Source organism: Poecilia mexicana, unplaced genomic scaffold, assembly GCF_051168715.1.
Source record: "Poecilia mexicana isolate PSO_F unplaced genomic scaffold, ASM5116871v1 scaffold_23, whole genome shotgun sequence".
In the NCBI taxonomy this organism is placed as follows: domain Eukaryota; kingdom Metazoa; phylum Chordata; class Actinopteri; order Cyprinodontiformes; family Poeciliidae; genus Poecilia; species Poecilia mexicana.
In genome coordinates, this window is record NW_028263392.1 from 2448454 (window position 1) to 2469716 (window position 21263).

General features: G+C 41.8%; 2 protein-coding genes across 2 annotated transcripts in view; both read right to left on the bottom strand.

The window, feature by feature from the left end:
• The window catches only part of ptprz1b (protein tyrosine phosphatase receptor type Z1b), a 60544-nt gene that overhangs the window by 6136 nt on the left and 33145 nt on the right, over positions 1-21263 (bottom strand). The window contains exons 3-27 of the mRNA XM_088003076.1: positions 17670-17849; positions 14805-14956; positions 14631-14726; positions 14481-14547; positions 13526-13683; positions 12010-12160; positions 10966-11150; positions 10180-10306; positions 10047-10099; positions 9362-9865; positions 9045-9222; positions 8262-8489; positions 5052-5196; positions 4883-4974; positions 4722-4807; positions 3606-3626; positions 3294-3390; positions 3137-3219; positions 2295-2429; positions 2082-2213; positions 1824-1981; positions 1609-1744; positions 1059-1205; positions 887-980; positions 455-528 (exon numbers count right to left, since the gene is read on the bottom strand). Coding sequence (XP_087859202.1) covers positions 455-528; positions 887-980; positions 1059-1205; positions 1609-1744; positions 1824-1981; positions 2082-2213; positions 2295-2429; positions 3137-3219; positions 3294-3390; positions 3606-3626; positions 4722-4807; positions 4883-4974; positions 5052-5196; positions 8262-8489; positions 9045-9222; positions 9362-9865; positions 10047-10099; positions 10180-10306; positions 10966-11150; positions 12010-12160; positions 13526-13683; positions 14481-14547; positions 14631-14726; positions 14805-14956; positions 17670-17849 — 3479 coding nt within the window. The remainder of the gene's footprint in view (positions 1-454; positions 529-886; positions 981-1058; positions 1206-1608; positions 1745-1823; positions 1982-2081; positions 2214-2294; positions 2430-3136; positions 3220-3293; positions 3391-3605; positions 3627-4721; positions 4808-4882; positions 4975-5051; positions 5197-8261; positions 8490-9044; positions 9223-9361; positions 9866-10046; positions 10100-10179; positions 10307-10965; positions 11151-12009; positions 12161-13525; positions 13684-14480; positions 14548-14630; positions 14727-14804; positions 14957-17669; positions 17850-21263) is intronic.
• LOC148152464 (uncharacterized) lies at positions 6126-8000 on the bottom strand. The gene has a single exon (XM_088003077.1). It carries the CDS (start codon positions 7506-7508, stop codon positions 6246-6248), a length of 1263 nt encoding a protein of 420 aa, XP_087859203.1. The 5' UTR covers positions 7509-8000; the 3' UTR covers positions 6126-6245.

Consider the following 21263-nt stretch of genomic DNA (forward strand, 5'->3'; position numbering starts at 1 on the left):
CTCCCTTGTCATAGGTGGCTATATCTTTTTTGAAGCTAGCTACTGATCTGATTTGTGATCGGCCAACACTGGTAACTGAGTGACCGGCGCTGGCAGATCAGAAAGTGAGGACTCATTTGCATTAGCATTGGAGAAGCTAATTATTAGCATACTGAGGCTAGTCACCCACTGGATTGCCTACTTCCTGTGTCCATTAGCATTGGATAGGCTGGTGTTAGCATATGTTCAGTTACCAATGAGATGGAGAAATGCCAGATGTTAAGTTTGTAATATTATATATTGTAAATATTAGTACAATCCTGTTTTACACCAACTGATCCACAATAGGATGATGTCACCTCTGCTCCGAATACCAAAGCAGAACTACCATTGCTACTTATACTGCAGCTCTTCAGAATAATCCTCCTAAATATTTCACATGACAGTGTTAAAGTAACAGTAAAAAGTCACTCACCGTTACATAGGAGGCATTGATGTAGCCAGTGGAGTTGGATTCTGAAGCCGCCAGAGAGACTCTTGATCTCTCCACTAGACAACAGAAACATAAGTTCACAAGAAACCAAAATGTTGTTTTGCTTAATTGATCTTTTACATCATTTTGACATGCATTCACTTTAAACACCATCATAGCTGCCAACTCTCACTGTTCTGCAGTGAGACTGAAGCTTGTCCTTCAGGTTTCACTCTGCCCAGATCAATCTCGCTCTACATAAGCAAACTGTCAACCATGCAAAACATGGATTCTACCCTGCTATTTGGTCTCACAGATCCCACTTGGGCTTCTGTTCTTTTTCCAATGGTACATCAGAAATATCACCATATTACATCCAGCTATGGTTACTGGAAAATGTGGCGGTACACATGGGTTCTTTTAAGTCTAGTTTACCAGGCATCAGCGCTCTTGCTCTGTTCCTCTCAGCGTTGCCATCCTTCAGGGCAGTGCTGTAGTCTGCGTGCTTTGCCTGGCGCTGACTTATCAGCTGAAAGGTCGAGAGGAACGGTTAGCTTCAGAACGATCGCTTAGAACCAATGGAAAAGGAATCAAATGAAGGCCCCACCTTGAACTGTTTGTCCATGCGCGTTCTTCCTGTGGCGCTTGGGATCAGGAGGTTAGAGACGTAATTGTGGAGAAGGTCAGAGGTGACTGACGTGTCCCGACTCAGGATGGCCTCCACCAGAGCGTCATGAATGAACACATACTGCTCCTGGAAAATATGGAGGAACAATGAAACTGAAGGTTTAGAACTTTATTGTGATGGCCAGGTTGGGTTAAAACCTTAACAGTGAGTTTTAAATATCAGACATTTACCCCAACATAAGATGACGGTTGGACAAGGTGACGTTCTCAGTCTATGTCCCCCTGTCACATTATTGCCTGTCACCCAAGTGTGTGTTTACACCTGACACATTTGGTGTGGATCAAACAACTGAAACCACCTGAAAAAATGGGTCAAGGTCCGGTCCAAACAAACTCTGTGGTTGGCTTCTGTTGTGCAGACAGACCTGCATCAGTACGAACCAACTCCAGGAAACATGGACTGCCGTTTTATATTATATATTAATATATTAATATTAAGGAATTATCCAGTGGAGTTTGACTGATTTTACCTCCGTCTGAACCAGGAAGTTCCTCTGTGTCCGGACGTGTTTTAGGAAGCCCAGCACGTTTACCGTTCCCTGATCTTGGATCTGCTGCAGCATGCTGTCTATCACTATGTAGGTTCCTGTTCTTCCTACGCCAGCGCTGAAACAGACAGATGAAAAGAAGATGCCAGATTTGCTGTAATGTTGTTGATATCATAAGAAATTGTGTTCAGCTCTACCTGCAGTGAACCAGGACGGGTCCCATCTCCTGTGTCCGGGCCCGAGACGACGCCCTGATGAAGGACAGCAGAGGCAGAGTGTACTCTGGGACGCCCATGTCCGGCCACTGGGTGTAGTGGTAATGCAGGACCGTGTGCTCCACTCTCTTCTGTGGCACCTGGAACAACAAATGATATCAACTATTTAACACTGAAACATTGCAAAGGTTCAGGCTCTCTGTGTGGTAATCAGAGATAAGGAATGTGTATATGAAGTACCTTATTAGCTGTATCCCTAACTGTGAACGTCCGGAGTGTGTAGTACGCTAGTGTCTTGGTGCTTCTCAGGGCCACCTGGTAAGCGCCATACTCCTCCTGGTCCTCTTCCGGCCAGTACTGGTCACATTTCGTCTGCAGAGGAAGGAGCAGGCATGAAATCCTGACCCGGCACTGATCTTGGTGGAGACCTTCAGTGTTTGTGTCAGGTCTTACCCGTCCTTTCTCCTTCAGATTGGTGATCATGACAATAACTCCAACATTCTGCTGCCAGATCATCCTCCAGAAGTCCTCCCGGCTGGCCTTCAGTGGCCCCTGAGCCGCGATGTAGGCCCTCGTTCGCTCGTAACCCTGCAAACGCAGCAGCAGTTTGACCGCTTTGCTAGTGGTAGTGTCAGCTGTGGCCCTAACCTCAACCCAGGGACCCCACTGTTGTCCTTTGCAAACTTGCTGGCTATCATATTGACAGTAATGGTTCCTACACCTTTTTTTTTTTTTTTTTAAAGAAATAGAAAATAAAGACTTTTTGCAAACTCAACTTTCCATAGATTTGGCACTGAACTTAAACCATGAAATTATGAGATATTCTTCTACAGTGGCCAGGCTTTAAATATGGGCTCCTGGATAAACAAAAATAGAAAGAAAAAATAAAGAAAGCATATGTAAGGATGTAAGGAGGGGAAAAAAGGTTGCACAATGAAGGAGAAATTACAGAGGTTAAGAAAGAAAGTCAGGGCAGTAAGAAGAAAGGACAAAGAGAAGACAATACAAAAAGAAAGGATAGAAGAAATCCCTTATAGAAAAAAACATGATTTCAGATTTGAAGACCACATTGAAAATTATTTTTAAAAATGTAAAATTCACATGTGGTACACAAATTTTTCACAAAACACCATACTTGGTGGACTTGGATCGTTTCATGTTTTATTATTTTGCAAGGCACAATAGAAACAGGTAAAAGCTAAAAATGAGCCCCAAAAAAAACTTTTCTAAACCTTTTAGCCCGACCAAACAACTGTCTCTATGACTGTATAAATACTTAGAAGAAAATCACTCACGTCGACAAAATTAGCGTTGATGTAGTCCCCACACTTCCCATCTCGGTCCAAGCTGTTGGAGAGCTTTACTCTGCTGTGGTCGTCTGGGAAAGGAGAACCAGGCGGTTAGCTGACGCTCTGCCTAAATGCTGACTGATTTTACTAAGCAGACACATACAGGCCAGGATGTTAATGTAGCGGTTCTTGTTTTTGTTGTCGGGATGATTTGAGCTGTCGGCGGTGATGCCCATGTCGACTGTACACGCCTGAACCTCCTGAAGCACAACACAACCAACGAGAAGCGGTTCAGATGAGCACAGCAAGCTTCAGTGTAGACACAGAGTGAGCCTGCTGTCAGCTAGCTGAAGAAGAACGGATGTAAAACTTTTTCAACTCAAATCAGGGATGCTAAGGTAAGCTGGCACTTTGCCTTTCCTTCCCAGAACTACAAAAAACCCCTCTGCAGCAGAGGGATGGAGGGGGGTCTTACCTCATACGACTCTTTCACAATCTAATGGAGGGTGGTGAGGATGCGGAAAGCACGATGATGGTGGTGGAGATGGTGAAAGGAGAGTGGGACAGAGGGACAAGACGACAGACAAGGAGTCAGTGCAGGTCCAGGAATGTAGGGTTCAGATCCACACAGAGCGGAGGCGCCGAGTGGGAGTGGGGGCACACCATCCCACCTGAGCCGCCGCCTGCAATTCTAGCAGCTACGTTAGCGACGATGTAACATTATTCTACGGGGCGGGTGAAACAAGGCCTGGGCCTCCTAATAATTTAAGGGGTGTAAAGCAGTGGTAGACTATTTGGAAGACAGAAACACTGTTACACAATGAGAGGGAGACACAGGAGACCAATCAGTGCCTTGCAAATGCATTAATTCAACCTGGAGGTTTCTCACCGAGCTACAGCCACAAACTTCAATGTGTTAGCACGTTACTGGGAGATGAAAGGAAAATGTACAGGATTTATACTCCAGTGATCTTTCTCAGGACTGATGAAAAATAACATTAAAATGAACCAAACCCTTTGAAAAACCTGCACAACCCTTTTTGCAAGTTGGACCAAGAACTATAGAGAAACAACACGAAAACTTCTGAAGAAGAGAGAGCATCAGAGTTTGATTGAGCTTTCACACCTCTGCAAACGGACTGGAGTTTGATTAAAGTGGACTAAACAGGAGTTGAGTCCGCTTTAATGATGGAAAATAACAACAAACAGAAGTTTGTGGTTGGAACATGAAAAAAAAGAGAAATAGTTTCGGGTAATAATAGTTTTGCAAGGCACTGAACACTTGAAAGAATCAAATCTGCATGTGTGTGTGAGCGGATCATGTGTGGAAGTGTCAAACATGCAGATGTGTCCTTGATTCATACTGAAAACCACCATCAGGGAGTTTTCTCTGAACACAAAATATTATCATCTGGCTGCCAAACAAAAAAAAACAAGAACTTCCCTGCAAGTTAAAGCATATCTTTCTGCACACAGAGTCAAATTAAATTCCAAAAGCTCATGATGTTAAAAAGAAACATGGATGCACATTAGGGAGCTGAGACAAATCATTCCACCCGTTTTCCTTTCATGTGGATTTAATGTGACACACCTCAAACTCCCTGGAGAAGCTGTTGGTGCTGTGGAGCTCCAGGACTTGCTTCACAAACTGCTTCACCGTCAGCGGCTCGTGGCAATCTGCAACACCACACTCAGTTTGTCTCAGTGCTTAATGAGGTGAAGAGCAAGAAACCCCCCCTCTGAGTGGCCTACCTGTGGAAAGCAGCAGGGGCGTGGAGGGAACAGACAGGACTTTAGGTGACGCGGGGTTATCCGGGTAGAAATTGGCTGCCTGGAAACAGTTTCTGGAACCAGAGACGCCAAACTGCTCGTGAAAAGATGGTCAGGCACGATGTAGAATGTACAGGGTGTGTGTTTGTACCTCCAGTAGATGAGTATACCCACTAGCACCAGCAGACAGAGAGTGGTGAGAGTGGAGACGACAGCCAGAGGAATGACTGTCCTCTTGTCCTTCTCCACGCCTTCAACCAGCCCCACCCGAGACTCGTGGCTGCTGTTGCTGCCCTCTGAAACAGAGAAGGAAGTCCTGCATACTCATGTTGCACATCAGAAAGGTTTAGAGCTGCTACCAAGAAGACGAAAATGTCCTCATGAAGACTCATGTTAGCTTCTTAAAGAAGCAAACACTCTAGCTTTAATTTTAAAGCTACATTTCTTTTAAATGTGAAACCTCATAGATACAATCAGCCTTCAACCCAAAGGGGGCGACAAAGCACCAAACAGAAACAAGTTAAAGAGCAGAAGGAACACATGTCCAAAATGGGTCAAATCAAATAACCCAAAACACAAAACGGTGTCATATTTTATTACTTTAGACCTTGAACTTCTATGTAAAGGTCATAAATCTTACTAAAGGATGTAGGAAGAATTTTGTGAGGATTTAGAAAAAGAAAATGGTGCTGCAACAAAAATCTGACCATGGTGACACTAAGGTCCAATCTGTGTTTTAGTGTGAATCGCAGTTACTTTGAATATGAAGCACAGAGAAATGTGAGTTAATCTATGAATATATGTGGTTTCTTTTCTTAAAAAATATTAAACTAGGAGGCATTGCAGCTTCTTCCTTTTTATTTCAGACTACACAGCACTAGCATTTTGCCTTTCTTCTGCCTCACTCTAAGTGAATAAATATTTCAACTGAATATATATGTTTTTACTGTTTTAAGTCTTTTTATTCTTAGCTGTTATCAAGCTCATTAATTTGTTAAAAAAAAACATTAGTGATTTTTACCAGACACAGATTAATGGTGCACTCCGTTTGTAATCAGAAGTCTGAGTTTAAAGTCTACAAAAGAGTCTTGGAAAGACCTCTGAGGCTGAAATCCTGGCTTTCTCGCCAACTCAGACGTCTAGGGGGAATCTGAATTTCTGATTTGCTCATTGAAGTCAAGAAATCCAATGCAAAAGACGAGATGGTAACAGTAATTACATTTCTCCTTCGGACCTAATTAAGTCTGAAGGGTGAAGTAGACTCGTGCTAAACTTAAACTGATTTGTAGGAAAGTTTGCATTAACTACTACACTTCTCTAAAGAGACAAATTCAAACATTGTGTCTCAGTTACCTCCCTTTTGTTCCAGTTTTCCTTCTTGAGTGTCAGTGAACCTGAGCAGAGGGAAAAGATCCTTCAACATGGAACCTCCTGCAGTCTGAAATGACCCAGTCACATTTGAGAAACGCTCCAAAGAGTCTTCAGCTGCACTTCCATGACCAGCTCCTTCTGCGGGTTCTTCCTCTTCAGTATATCCCTCTGTTGTATCAACACTAGACCTCAGTCCAAAACCTGGGCTTTCCAGAGTTGTGTTCTGATGCTCTTTGTCATTCCCAACATGAAGGTTCTGGTCATTGGTCACAGACCATGCTTGGTCTGGTGTCAATGCGTCTTCCCTGGATGTCAGGTGATGACTGTCTGCTCTTTCAGATCCTAATACTTTGTTTCTGGTGCGTGTTCCGTTTCCCTTGGACACAAATCTGTTTTTGCGTGCCACTTTTAAACGTTCCTGATCGCCATCGTCTTGCTTTGTCTTTACATGATCATCGGCAGTCGCTTGTTCTCCAGAACCACTACCATCCTCAGCCCCGCTGCCACTCCCACTACACACCAACCCTCTGTGTTCAGGGTTCTCTTTGCCTTCATGACTTCCACTGTTTTCCTCTTCAATTTCCTCTCCGCTCATCTCATTTTCCTTCTCACTGCCCAGTTTCCTACTTACCCCACTTTTAACTCTTGCTGCTAATATTTTACTTTGAGGCACTAAGCTGTTTTCTGGAGTATAATTCACATTGACGCTAACAGCTGAACTTGAGAATGTTGAAAATTTAGGTTGAGCTTCAGCAACTTCACCAATTTCTCCACTGAACATGTTACTGTCATGACCAGAGCCCGATCCACTCTCTTCTGTTGAATCAAGTATAGACATACTTAAATTAGCATAAAGCTCATTCTCATTTGTATCTGCACTGAATCCCTCTTCATTGTTGTGAATCAGCTCTGAGAATTCAACAATGTCTTGACTCCTTACGTCAGTCAGAGAATTGTTCTGACTGATTTCTTCATGTTGGGTTGTCTTTGCTAGCTGGGCGATGACTGATCCATAATTAGACAGCAAAAAGAGAGAGTTAGTGGTATTTACCAGATCTTGGGAACTCAAAATAGTAGAGATTGGTAGCTGTTCTAAATTTGGCTGTGAAGAGTTCAACAAGTATTCCAGGAGGGAAAGAGAGAGATGGGAACTGTTGGAGAATTTGGTGAGAGGTTTGAGAGGTAAAGGTGTAGAGAGTTCCCTATCAGAGACAGACGGTGTAGGGTTTATGTTCATCTCTATCAGGGAGTTGGATGAGTCTACGAAGCCAGAAAACTGGTCAACTGTTGAATCCTCAGTCCTGGATATTGGCCTATCTGCTGCAAGAAAAGCCAAAACAGAGGAATCCTTTTTCAGATGTTACCTTTTTGAAATCAGAAATGTATTTGAAGAATGGGTTTTACCAGGGCACATTAGGCAAGCCAAGGAATTACTGCTTGAAAGTGAAGAAATGCCAGAAATCCTTAAGAGTTGAGACAAAGCAAGGTAGCAAAAAAACCCCACTAGAGAGTGCTGCTGAGCTACAGAAAAGAACACAGATGTAGACCAAGACCCCAGCAGTAGATGCCAATCACCAAGCTTGAGTGAGTTCAAGTAGATTATTATGAGGCAGAAAACTCGGACGTGCGGTACGATATATCAAAGAGTCAAGCAGATTTCATTCTGAGCCACTTAGGAAAGCGAGAAGCCCCTAATTATCACCCCAATCACAATCAGCATCTTCTTATTCCTCACGGCCGCCACTGGAATCCTCCCCATCACGTCCCTCTGATCACAGGGCACAGCACTGATTAGATGCACAGTTGTGGGTCATTAAAGGCAGAAATAAAAGCACCCACTGCAATCTCATCCCGCTGTTTGCCCATCGATACATTTGCAGCACCCTGCTGTTGGGTAAAATCCCTCAAAATGAAAACTAATAGCCATTTAAAAAAGGAATAGAATAGCTTAATGGGATGTGTGACTTTCCCAGAGAAAGTGTTGTCTTACCATTGAACAGGGGCTGAGTGGTGTGCATCAGCCCTCTGAGCAAAGAGGAGGTGGTGAAGGATTTATAGAGGGAGTCGGACAGAGTGTTGCCCCCTGTTGCCGTGTTTTCTGTTATCCACTCTGAGGTAGGGCTGGCTGAATCTGAGGTAAAGGATGTCTGCAGAGGTTCGCTTACAGCGGCTCCACTCTCTTCGGGGTTCATCGTCGAGTCTTTGTGCACTTCATTACCTGTGGACACAAAGTGCATGAAAATGATGTAATGCAATGGAACAAGATGGGACACCAATAAGGCATTAGAAAATAAAAATAGCTGGGCAACCCAAAGAATACCAGCCATCCTTGTAGGACCTGGTTATTACATACACCCTGAGATTTTGTTCATCAGCACCACAAAGAGATTTGGAGACAAGGAGCAGCAGCGGTTCTGATGGAGTCAAACTCACACTGGAAACACGCTGAAGTCACTCCGTCCGTCCTTACAGTCATAATCTTACACTTTATTCTGAATCCCTCCAGGAGGAACAAACTCCTCACTCTGTCTTTAAGGGACAGCCCAGACACCCTGCGGAAGAAATTTATTTCGGCCGCTTGTATCCACAATTTCATTCTTTTAATCACCAACCAAAGCGTGTGACCTCAAATAAGGGACCTTAAGTGTCGAGTGTCTACACCTAAGTGTCCGATACCTAACTTTCAGTGTTCAGCGTCTACCTCTAACCCTAAGCGAAGTATAAAACACACTTTTGAGTGATCACGACGATGTAAACCAAAGTTAAATCTCACTTGGAACCACAGAAGGAGAACCTGTTGGAGGGTAGGTGATGACCCCTAATGGAGAGCTGGTGACTGTGTCTTCATAGAAGACGTCCGTGACCTTGATGTCCTCCACTGGGTGGGTGAACAGCTCAAACTTAGTGGGAGGGTTTTCACTAGCCTGTTCTGGTAGATCAGGATCTAATGGCTGTAAAATGAAGACATGATGGACATAAACCCACAGTTAGAGAAAATGTTTAGATTGAGACAAAACTGTCAAATCTATTATCATCTGAGATCTGTTTTAGCACACGGAGCATTTGATGATTGGTAAAGTATATCCTGACCTGAGGTGACAAGACTGACAACGACGCCTCTTCTGTGATTTGCCGACGAATTGCGGGTGGCACGGTTGTCCGAGCAACTGGAAACAGAAGGCCTGGCTCCTCGGTTATCCGGTTAACCCAAATCGCACTGGTGCTGTCAAAATTTGGACTTGTGAACGGTGAGTTCGCTGGGATCAGCTGATCGTCCTCTATCCAGTTCTGGTTGCTTCCATGAGGGGTCAACCTGTTTGGGCTTGCTTTCTCCCTCATGTTCTCGTCCGGTAGAGCTTCTTGTAGGTTGACGGATTCAGACGGCGTCTTTGGCGTTAACTGTCTGCCGGTCTGGACTGGAGTGTGTTGGTTTATTTGGGTTTGATCTGCGGCCTTTTTCTGATGTTGTGTAGGTTGGTTCTGGTAGACTCTTGTCTGGTCAGCTGGAACTTCCTCCACTGGACTGTGGTCTTCTGAAGCCACGTCCAGCTGTTTCTGGTTGTCTGGCCTCTTCGGTCCAGCTACAGTTGATCCCTACAGAGACAAAACTTTGTTTGCTTCAACATCCTTTAGGATGGACTTCAGATGCTCAATTATAAGCTATTGCCAAATCAGTGACACTCAATTTGCAGATGTAACTAAATACACTGCAGATGTGAACAAGGCAGATACAAAAATTCAGCCCAGTTGCAGCTAAGCTAACAGACTGTCCTACCTCCCTGTGGCTGTCAGCCTCCTTTGTCACCGTGTCGGGGCTGGAGTCACTTTCTGGAAGGACAGGGATAGAATAAACACTCCTGACCGTAGTCAGAGCGACGGATAAAAAGAGCTCCTGTGTTGGTTCGTACCGGGGTCTTCTAACGGCATGTCGACTATAATCTGATCACTCCATCGTCCTTTGAGCCCGTTGGTGCAAATAGCCACCACCTGAACCACATAGCTGCTATTAGCTAGCAGGCTGGAGATAATGGCACCCTGGAAAAAAGGAAAATCACACAATTTGGTCAAAACGAATCATTGTCAAAACTCTTCTTCAAGACACAAAACAAGCTTTTTCTTTATTCATGCCACACATTTCCACTTGGGTTCAAGTTAGTGTTTTGTGCAGGTCAGTCAATAAAGTTCACTGTGTTCTCCTGCAGGTAGTTCCTCACCAGGAGAGCCATATGTTTAGGTCACGACTTCTTCCATCTTAAAAAGATTTCCCAGCTGCGGGTGGCCAGTGGAGGCCGTGTTCTTTGGATTATTAGCAATGTCTCATAAATGTCTCTAGTTTCGTCTCATCTGAACAAAAGACATGCTTCCACTCTGCAGGGTTTTTACAGGTGTCTCTTTGAAATACAGGTGTCTGTGTTTCAACTGGTTTGCAGTTCGTTCTTGTGAAGAGCTCCTGTCACTGTCCTTTTTAGATGATGATTCCTAACTTGAGTTATCAGCCCATTTCACAAAACACTTCATGGAAATGACTGATAAGGCAAAGGTAACAGGGCACTGATGCTATTTTCATCAATTATCCGTTGACATGTCAGATGTAGGGGTGAGGTCGGCAGATAATGGAGCAAAAACATCATCTGTAATTACAGTTACTACTGTTAACTCTTTTGTCCCCACCACCATAGACAGATCCCTCCTACCACATCTTGGTCTCCATCGGTCCTATACTCCCGTTTGTTCTGATCCCTGCCCTGAAGCCTCTGGTAGGTGACGGTGTACCAGTCGATGGTGGTGTCGAACACCGCGCGGGGGCGCTCCCACGTCACCACGATGGTGGTGTCGTTCTGAGCGTCGGCCTGGACGTTTTGTGGCTCCGAGCTGCACGCTGGAAACAGCAGAGATGAATATGTTCTCTTAAAACCTTGAATAATTGTGTGAATCTTCAAAATGTGGAAATAAATAGCTGACACCACCATTGGTAAAACATCCGCATACCAGCGAAGTTTTCAGAGGTATTATGAGGTTAAGTGACTTGATAAAAAAATAAAAATACGGAACTGCATTTTAAAAAGCCCAGTTTCAGAGTAAGTGTGACATTGAGTATGTGCTGCAGGTGTGTGTGCGTGCATGTGTGTGTGTGTGCGTGTGTGTGTGTGTGCCTGTATGCATTCATGAATTTGCTACAAGTAAAAAGAGCCTTTTATGAATATCTGAATATGTTATTTCAATTTCTAAAAGAGCTGCAAAATAAATTGCCTATCCGCTGATCGGAGCAGTGACACAAAGTGCTACAAAGTGGAAATCCATTGACGTGTCAGACTTTGCTTCTGGGTCGACTTTATGAAGGTGGAGAGTGTCGAGGACTTTTTATGATCAAAAAAGCAGCTGACCTTAAAGGACACAGAGTTAGACACAGAGAATTCTGAACATTTCTCCCAAAAATGTTCAGATTTCAAAGCGGTGAAAAGCTCCAACTTATTTTTATGCTACAAAATGATGATGTGCTGCTTCTACTGGGAGTTCAAAGAGCTGTCGGTTGATGCAAGTTTCCCAGTTTTGATGCTGAACTGTTATAGATCTGAAAATCAACCAATCACTGAGCAGGAAAGCATGCTATGCTATGCTGTGACCTTTTTCATCTAGGATAAAGCAAGTAGAAATATTATAAAGTGACAAAAACATATTCATTTAGTGCTGTTTGTGCGAGGCAAATTAGAAAACGTTGAAATCGGGTGATGACATACTGGGTGTGGGTACGTCTTCCACGCCGGTGTAGGAGGCAAACACCTGGCCCATGAACTGCTGCTGCTGCTCCCTGAAGTTGTTCTGCAGGTAATCCGTGAGCATCACATACCCGGCCTGCTCCATGGTCATCACCTCGCAAAACACCTCCAGCTGACGGTGGAGGGAGGGACAGAAACACAGGCAGGAGGAAAGGTCAGCCTGAGAGGAAACATGTTTCTGCTCTCTATGCTGCCGCCAAAATAAACCCAAAGAACTGATGCTTGAAGAGGCTCGTATTGCTGCCAGGCTGCTCTATTTCTGGTTTGCATGATTGTGGCTGTGTCATATTTTCACTCCCTGCTTCAATCACGAGCACATTCACACACGTAATCCACACAACAAACCAGTGTTTGCTCTCCATTATTTTGCAACAATGAATAACTGCTAGGTAGCGTTATTCATTGTAACGCTGCGTAGCGTCAAAGGGAGAGCTCAGTCGTCTTCAGTGTGAAACCCGACCGAACGTTTAAAAAAAAAAGAAGCAAGAGCAGCAGGAACAGCCCGTCTGTGAGGAGATCTTGACTGAACCTTTCGCTTTACATCGCTTTAGAGCAACATGTTGTCTTTGTTGATGTTAGCGACAGCTAACCAGCAACAGACTAAAAATCCCACTCGACGACCACAGCTGGTTCAGATCAAATGATTGGTGAATACCTTCACAGTGTCACTGACTGACACACACAACGAGCTGCTCTTTGTTATTTATAAAATCGGTGCATTATTTATTTTTTATGCTTTAGCTAAAGCATAAAAAAAGCAAATGTCAGGAAAATCCTACTAAGATATCTGAGTCCATCAGATTCACCATCACTGATAGCGGCGGTAAAGTCAAAAGAAGATGAAAACTGAATCATAAAGTTCCTTTCAATAACCTGGTGTCCGCACACTTCAACTAAAAACACCCAAAACATTATTTTTTTTCCTTCCTATTTAGTTGGATTTTTACTTGAATTGTACAGGATATCTTATGTGTAATATGACCAAAGGTTTTTCAGTAATTTATCAAAGTTTATTTTTCTTTTCACTAAATACCAGGCTTTTTAACAATGTTATGTAACTTTGAAGTCACTTATTATTACAAAAGATATATTTAAAAATATTCAAATTCCACTTAATTTCACTATAGTATTTTAAAAAATGCCCCATTTACATGTATTGTTAGTTCTGGTGACTGTTAGAATAACTCTGTGACCTCCTGATGTTACGTTATTGACTGTACTCCTTTGTTTTTACAGTTTACAGATTATGAAAAAAATCTTTCACACTACGACTCAAAGTCACACTAAAGTTAGCAAACTCTAGGCGTCAACTTGTTACATCACTGCTTACTATACAATAAAAGAATGCAACAAGTGTAAGAAAGCACTTCTCATCCCAACTCATAAAAATTTCAGATATTTGGTTATTTTGTACATTCTTTATGTTTGTCCTACCTAAAACTACAAAAAACAGGCAACACATTTGAGAGCGACTGACCTGTGCTTCTGATATGTCTGCCGTGTGTTTAAAGACGATCCATTCTACAGATTCAGAGCAGGGAGGAGTGGTCAGCGAGCCGTTGTAGATGTAGTACTTATTGGTCACGTTGGGCAGGAGGGAGCTCAGGGTGAAGGCGTCCACCGATCCTCTCTTACCTGGGGAAATGAATCACTGGAGTCAGACCTCAAGTCTAACTGTTCTGCTGTCTAGTCTGTTTATAACACAGAATTTCTGTAGGTTATTCATTCAAATCATTATCGTTATCAGAAGAGCTAATGCTACATTAAAAAAATATTAACTAGTGATGCATGATATGTCAGCACTAACATTGATAACAGCCGAAATTAGTCTTTTTTTTTTAAAGTATCGATCCGATAATTACAATTTGGCCAAAGTTTCACTAATAATAACCACTTTTCATTATTTCAAATGTTGATAAGGTGTAATACACCCCAACAAAAACATAAATATATATTTTTATTCCAAGAAAAGTAGTAGAAATAAGTGAACATTAGCTTATGTCAAATTTCTGAATGAATCAAACAGGAAGTCCTTTTACTTTGCAGAGCCATTACTGTTTTTAAATTAATGTTCATGCTAATGTAAATATATTTACAACTGTAACTGACTATGCAGTTAAACGATATCAACAATAGAACAAAAAAGACAGTCGACAAATAAAATAGATTAAAAAAAACAAATACCACTAGTACAACCCGATACATTTGGATTATCTACACATAAAAAGTGCCTTATGTTACTCTGTACTGTTTGAGTAAAAGGGCAAATAAACCTGGAGAAAACTGATGGTATCCAGAGCTCTAAAGCTGCAATTATTAAGATTAAGAGGAAGTAGACCCAAGATAAAGCTGTAAGCTTTATGTGTTTTATTGTCAAATATTTGACATCTTCATCTTTTGTAACAAGCTCAGACTTTCATGTAGTGACCTACCATATCTGCTCACACCACTGACTGCTTCCACTATAGGACTGAAGTTGCCATTGTCCTCCAGGCTCACCTGGAAATGAAAGAATGATTGTATTGTTGCTTTGTTTGAGGGTAGGTACAGAAACGGGTGGTTCCACAGTGAGGTCGCCTCACCTCAAAGAGAACAGCCAAGGCGGCCACCCGTCCTCCGTTCTCCATCGCGTCGTCTAAACTTTGAAATTCGTTGGGATTGTAACAGTAAATCTGCATCTGTGACACAGTCAGAGTCAACGTTATCTTTGGGTTTGAGTTGGAGAAGAAAACGTGTGGCGTACTGCTGACACTTACCTCCAGAGGGTATTTCATCCCGTTCAGGCTGTGTTCAGACCCATCTGACGTCGTATTACAGCGCCCCCAATGGAAGCTGAGTCTGGATACGCGAAACCTGGAACTCAGCCCTCCTCCACTTACAAAGAAGTCCCCTTCCAGGTTGATGACCACTAAAATGTTCATAAAAACAAATGTTTAAGCAGAACAAAACTCCATCTTAATGAAAATAAATTTACTTTGGCTCTTTACTGGTTCATGAAACAAACCAGAAAGCCCCAATAAAACCGAGTCTACTGGATTACCAAGTGTGAAAACACCCTGAGATTCCCAAAGTACCTTTCCCATACACAGGTACACCCTGAAATATAAATAAAGACCGCTGCAGATTCTGAAATGCACCAGAAATGACCTTAACTCTGTGAGCAGTTGAGCTGGTATGTAGATTTTTCACATCACTAGAAGTTCACTTGTGCTGAAACTTTTAAACGCTCAGTGATGCTTAACCAACGTGCCGTGCATCCTGACAGATTTTTATTCCACCAACACCCCGACAGAGCTGTTATATAAAATGTAGTCTTTGTGTGTCTCTCATGAGAGATATTTAGCTCTGGGAGCTATATCTGGGAGTCAGAGCGGAGAGAAGTTGCCTTTATATGTATTGTTCATGCAGCCGACTGCACTCATGGTGTTGAAGCAGCATTAAATATGCCACTCTGGGACTATTTGCTGGGAGAACATATTTTCCCACCAAAGCAATTGTTATAGGTTAGCATGCCCATGACGATATGAATAAATCGATGAACTAAGCTAATAGCAAGTAGTTCTCACAAGCTTCTCTCATTAAAAGCTCTCAGATGTTAAGAAATCCTTATGAAACTAATTGACACACGCAAAAAAATATGTTGCATGAGCTCCTAATTTTACATATGCCATTCATGCAACACATGCGCCACTTCTACACAACCTCTCAGATATTTAAGCAACAGCCATTTGATAACAGTACTTAATGTCATGTTGTTTTGACTGATGACGATTTACTCATGTCGGTATGCAGAATGCTTGAAACTGAAGGTGTGTACTTTCTGATTAATTTGAATTATTTTAAATTTAAAGTTTCATTTTCAGACGATGAGACTTTGACAGCATTGCAAAAGTAACATAGCCGTTCCTGAATGCAACACTGAAATTCAAACCGGGATCCCAAAGGACACATTAGAATAGCTGCAAGGACATTTTTATATATTTTTCACAGTTTATTTTACCAGATAAGTTGGTTGAGAACTGTTCAGGAAGCATCAAAATGAAAAGACTCATTCACCATAATCCCCTTCATAAAACTTGCCTTTCAATACACCAGCATGTATACCAAGATATGAAGCAGTGTAACAGCAGTTTATAGGCTGAGTCAGTATTGCAAAAGCAAATCTTTTTACAGTTACACACCAGTTGAGTCTAAAACTGCTCCCTCAAGTCAAATATTAAGATTCTAAAACCTACTTTGCTTTTATGAAGGCTATCCTAAAGTTTTATAAACACTTTGATTTATATGGGTATAGAATTATGACTAGTTTATCATACAAGCTGTGTGAGATTTCTGCCATTTTCACTTTCATACCACTAACATTCAATGGACACACAGAGGCACAACACGGCTTGCAGCTCAGGCAGTATTGTACAGATGGAGAGGATAGAGTAGCTCAGACAGCTTTCATCTGTTTATCACTTCAGACATCACTTCACGTCTCTTCACATCGTCCATGCTCCCCCACTCGCTTTCCTCCCTCCTGCTCTTTTCTAGCGACTCCTCTGTTCATCGCTGCCTCTCAGCACTGATCTTTTCTCTTTTCATTACATGATCCCTCAGTCGGTGCCGTCTCTCTCATTGCTCTTCTTGCAATTACATAGTCTCTTTCGCTTCTTGTTTCTTTCCCAACAGCTCACTGTGTCATTAATCTTGGAGCTGTGGATCGTTTTTTTTTTTTTTGAGGGGGCATATAAAAACTTAATCCTTCCACAGCTCAGGATTACCAAGTCTCGCTTTATGCAATCATTATATCAAAAATATTCCCACATGTTTCCACGGTGTTAAAGCTGCAGTATGTAATTTTTATTAAAAAATTTGTTTTTGACATATTTGTTAAAACTGTCACTATGTTGTGACAGTATAAGACAGATAATCTGTGAAAAGATTGACCTCCTTCTTGCAGAGCTAATATTGCCATCTGAAGAAATGCACCGCTCCCAACCAAAAACAACCAATCACAGCCAGGAGGAGGGGCTTAGCGCTGTCAATCAACTCATGTATTCACTACTAAATGTGATAAAGGCAGAGAGCAGAATAGAATAGAATAGAATACCTTCATCAGTCCCCCCAGGAGGGAAATTGTCATTTCAGTACAGCAAGTCCAAAAGAACTTAAAACATAAGACATGGGTAGATAGGTGCCTGAGGCTGCAGCCATGGGAGGCCCTGCCCTTTCGTGACAATTTAAATCTACAGGAAAACTATTAATTCTACATAATTGGTGGCTATGATAACTAGCCTTAGCATTCATAACAGGATCTCCTAGCTGCAGCGTGGAGAGGAGGTGATTGCCAGCACTAAGACCCTCCTTCTAGCTCTGATTGGTTTATTTGTAGTTAGTTCACAGATTATGTCTCATATCATACCACCACGACATAGAAATAATTTCAAGAAATTTTGAAAAAACTATTTTTTATTAAAGTTACACACTGCAGCTTTAAGTACGATGCTTATACAGGAGAAAAATGAAGTTGTAGAGACACTGGCTTTACTAGGATACTCAAATTTTAGGATTTGCTTAAAAAAAAATCTTTCTTTTTGGGGTTTTATACTTATGAAAGAAGGCGCTTTTAAACATACCAGTCTTCCCATTGTTTTGGATGGTGGTGGACTCTGATGTGGGAATTTGCCAGCCCTCTAGCTGCAGGTTCTGGAACTGCATCCGGACCTGGGTAAACATCTCATCGATGTCCACAGGAGACTGCCGGGCGCCATTACAGGACGGGTAACTCTTCCCCCAGTTCTGCTGGTTCAGGCTACCTGTAAGTATGAAAACCAGCTTAGTAAGTACTGCTAAAAAAAAGTAGTGGAAGTCCACTCACAGTTGAGTTCAAAATTATTCATACCTCCGGTATATTTTAGGTTTAAAGTAATCTTTTTCATTTTATCAACATGCTTTCTTTGACAAGAAATTGTATTATGATACTGGAGTGTCCCTGCCAGAATCTGAGCAAAAGATGAAGGTGATGGCATCCTTAAGCCTCAAGTAGTCTAATAACACATCATGACCTGATCTAAGGAAAATTAATAATATCAATCAGTCTGAAAAGGGTTACAAAGCCATTTCTTTTTGCTGTGTAATTGATTTTTTTATGTTTACATTTGTTTTGTTTATCTGGCAGTGTGGTGGTCAGAATTGTTGTCTGAGTGCCAACAATTCCTGAGATTTACTTTCACAAGTGAAGCATTAAGGCTTGTATACATATAAAAAATATATTCTGAATTTCTTTTTGTGTATTTCAAATATAATGGACACAGATACGGAAAAGAAAGATAGAAAGCTGCGGAAAAGATTTAATAGAGAAAGGAGAAAAGAGGAGAGAAAGAAACACAGAGATAATACAAGTTAATATCCTAAAAGTCTGAGAGAAAGAAACCCGACTAACAACATAACAACTACAACATCACTGAAAAGTACCCAACACTAGTCCATTTAAGATATATTTAGTGGCAGCCACAGCTCAATACGGAGTGACTACAAAACCATTTAGGAACAGAGACTTTGGGATTCCAGAGAATCACAGTGGGAGGCATTATCCACAGATGAAGACATGGAAAAGTGGGGAATTTTTTAGTGTCCACCCTAAAATTACTCCAAGAAAGCACTGATTTTTCACCCATTAGATGACAAAAAAAAAAAACTCAACATGGAAAGATACTGGGCAAAAACGGCATCCAGGGTGAAAAACATGGCTAACCAAAAATAACACAAGGATCTGTTCTAAGAGTTTTCATTGTGATTATATGATCATGTATAACACTAAAAAGTAAAAAGCTGTAGTAAACACGCCTAATGCTTTACATTGCTTGAATTAGAAAAGAATGTCTTTTATCAATAGTATGAGTATGTGCCCACTCACATGCACCAGCTATGCTCACAGCAAAGTTGTAGAGAAAAGAATCCAAGGCCGATGAGCCGCTCAGTGAAGTGGTAGGGGGGATATTCTCTGAACATTTTTTTTTTTTGTTTATGACTAAATGAGCTTTTGGCTGAATAATCTTCTCATGTTTGTCTTCGTTTTATTTTTTATTTTTTCAAGACGGTGCAGCATGGATTGTGCTGGAAGTCACTGATGCGGTGTCAGGGTGTGTGTGCGTGTGTGTGTGTGTGTGTGTGTGCGTGTGTGTGTGTGTGTGTGTGTTTTGTTTTATAAGGATGCTTTTCACATGAATTATGTAAGAGAGGATGAACACACGAAAACACGGAGACAAACAAAACTCAAAGCCAAACCAGCAGCAGCACAACATTCAGTCAGAGGGCCGTAACATGAAAGACAAAGCCAGTGTGCTTCTTCATATGTTAAAGCTTCATTAAAAATGAACCTTATGTGAAATGCAACAAAGAAAAACAGCAACTTGTAAATAAAATATGAGCACATGTCAATATTGTAGGCTCTTGGCTGAAATTCCAGACAGCAATTGTGTGTGTTTGTGTGAATTTATTCATGATAGCGCGCCTGATCTGCACCTGCATTCAGTCGCATGATTACAGCTGTCTCCTGGATGCGTATGGTTTCGTTTATTATGTCTACACATTCGTGTTTGTAGGATTGACACTTCTTTGAGATGTTTGAGGTATATACGTTAAGGCATGTTTCAGTTCACCTCACAGCACCTCAGTGAGATCAGGATATGGGCATTGACTATAGGCCTTTACCGTGTATCGACTCTCAGACAGTCCTTTGTTGAATTTACTGGTACGTTTTGGGTATTTGTCTTCAGATCCAGTTCTACTAAAGGTTCAGTCTGGTCCATTGTACAAGCGACCAATACAACCAGCTTGTATGACACCATTCCTGGTCCCCCTTCAATTGTAGGTCTATAGGACAATGGTACGGTACGGTTAGGGTGGAGCTACTGCTACACAACACAGTCCATTGATTTGGGGACAGAATAACATCATTGCTTGACTCACAAGACGTACTAGCGCATCACATTTGTCGTCACTCTAGTATGATGCGGTGTTAGATGTGTGGGTTTAACCCCAACTGGTGGTGGAAACATTCTCCTGAATGTAACAGAATCCTAACCTCCTACAATCTTCTCTCTGAAGGCAACAGGCAGATCTCACCATGATGTTCACATTCACTTCAACAGTTAAGAGCAACAAATTAAACGTCAAAGCTCTAAACGATGGAATGATGAGCAAAGATGAAACAGGCATGTGCGCCTGATGACTTAGTCAGTATTGGCAAAACTTATATCCTTATGTCCAAATATGTCAAAAATACTAAATTATAGGTGAGGTCATATGTATTTTTTTCAAATGACTGATGATGAAGATGTGTGTTTAATGGGAAGACTCCTCCTCTCTTCCTCATCACCAGAAAGCATCCTGATCACAAACCTATTGTAAGAACTGACATGGCAGAATTATACAATTACACAGCTAAATCCCTGTAATTCATGAAGCCTATGTTTGTGTTGTGTACTGTGCTACAGTGTACAGTAAAGACAATGGGCATAATGAGGTCAGAGCAGATGGTTCACATTCAGAGCAGAGCAGGCTTTACATTCCTGGACGTGGACGTTTGTGTGGACGGTAGAGACATGGGCAAAACAAGCTTCATCTTGGCTGCACTGCAGCTTTTCTAGGTAGTTGTATTTGATGTAGATCTAGAAATCACATAGCCAAAAGCATTTTACATATGTAACTGGATTTCAGAATGATGCCCATGTAACTAAGTTGTTTTTGTTGCATCATGAGGCGGAAATCATTCAAATTTAGGTTCTACAGGTGCAACGACTGCAGTTCTCTGGATAATTGCCGGTCCTTAAAAAGCCAGACTTGCTGGTTCTGATTTTGGCCGATACCAAGTTTTTTTTGTCTGTAATGTTGCTAAATGTAGAAAGAAAATCTTTGAGTTGACAACAGTTTGGTAACTATTGTTAACTGTGAATGTGTAGACATGTCAGTCAAACCTCTCTCACAGCAGAGCAAAAGAGGACAGTGGTTTATTATTAAACCTTTTGCATAAGATCACCAGACAATATTGTCTTCACATGAAAGCATCAGCACGTGCAACCCTATTAGGTCCTTATGAAAATATATTTTAGGAACAAAAATCCAAACTAAATCAGAAGCGGCTCAGAAATGTCCAATTACAACAGTTTGACAGATAAAGCAGACTTGATGCAATCCTTCAGTCTACTTCAGCTCCAGCTGCAGAACGC

Excerpts from the sequence above, each read along its gene's own strand:
- LOC148152464 (XM_088003077.1), bottom strand. The coding sequence starts at position 7,508 with ATGAACATAAACCCTACACCGTCTGTCTCTGATAGGGAACTCTCTACA.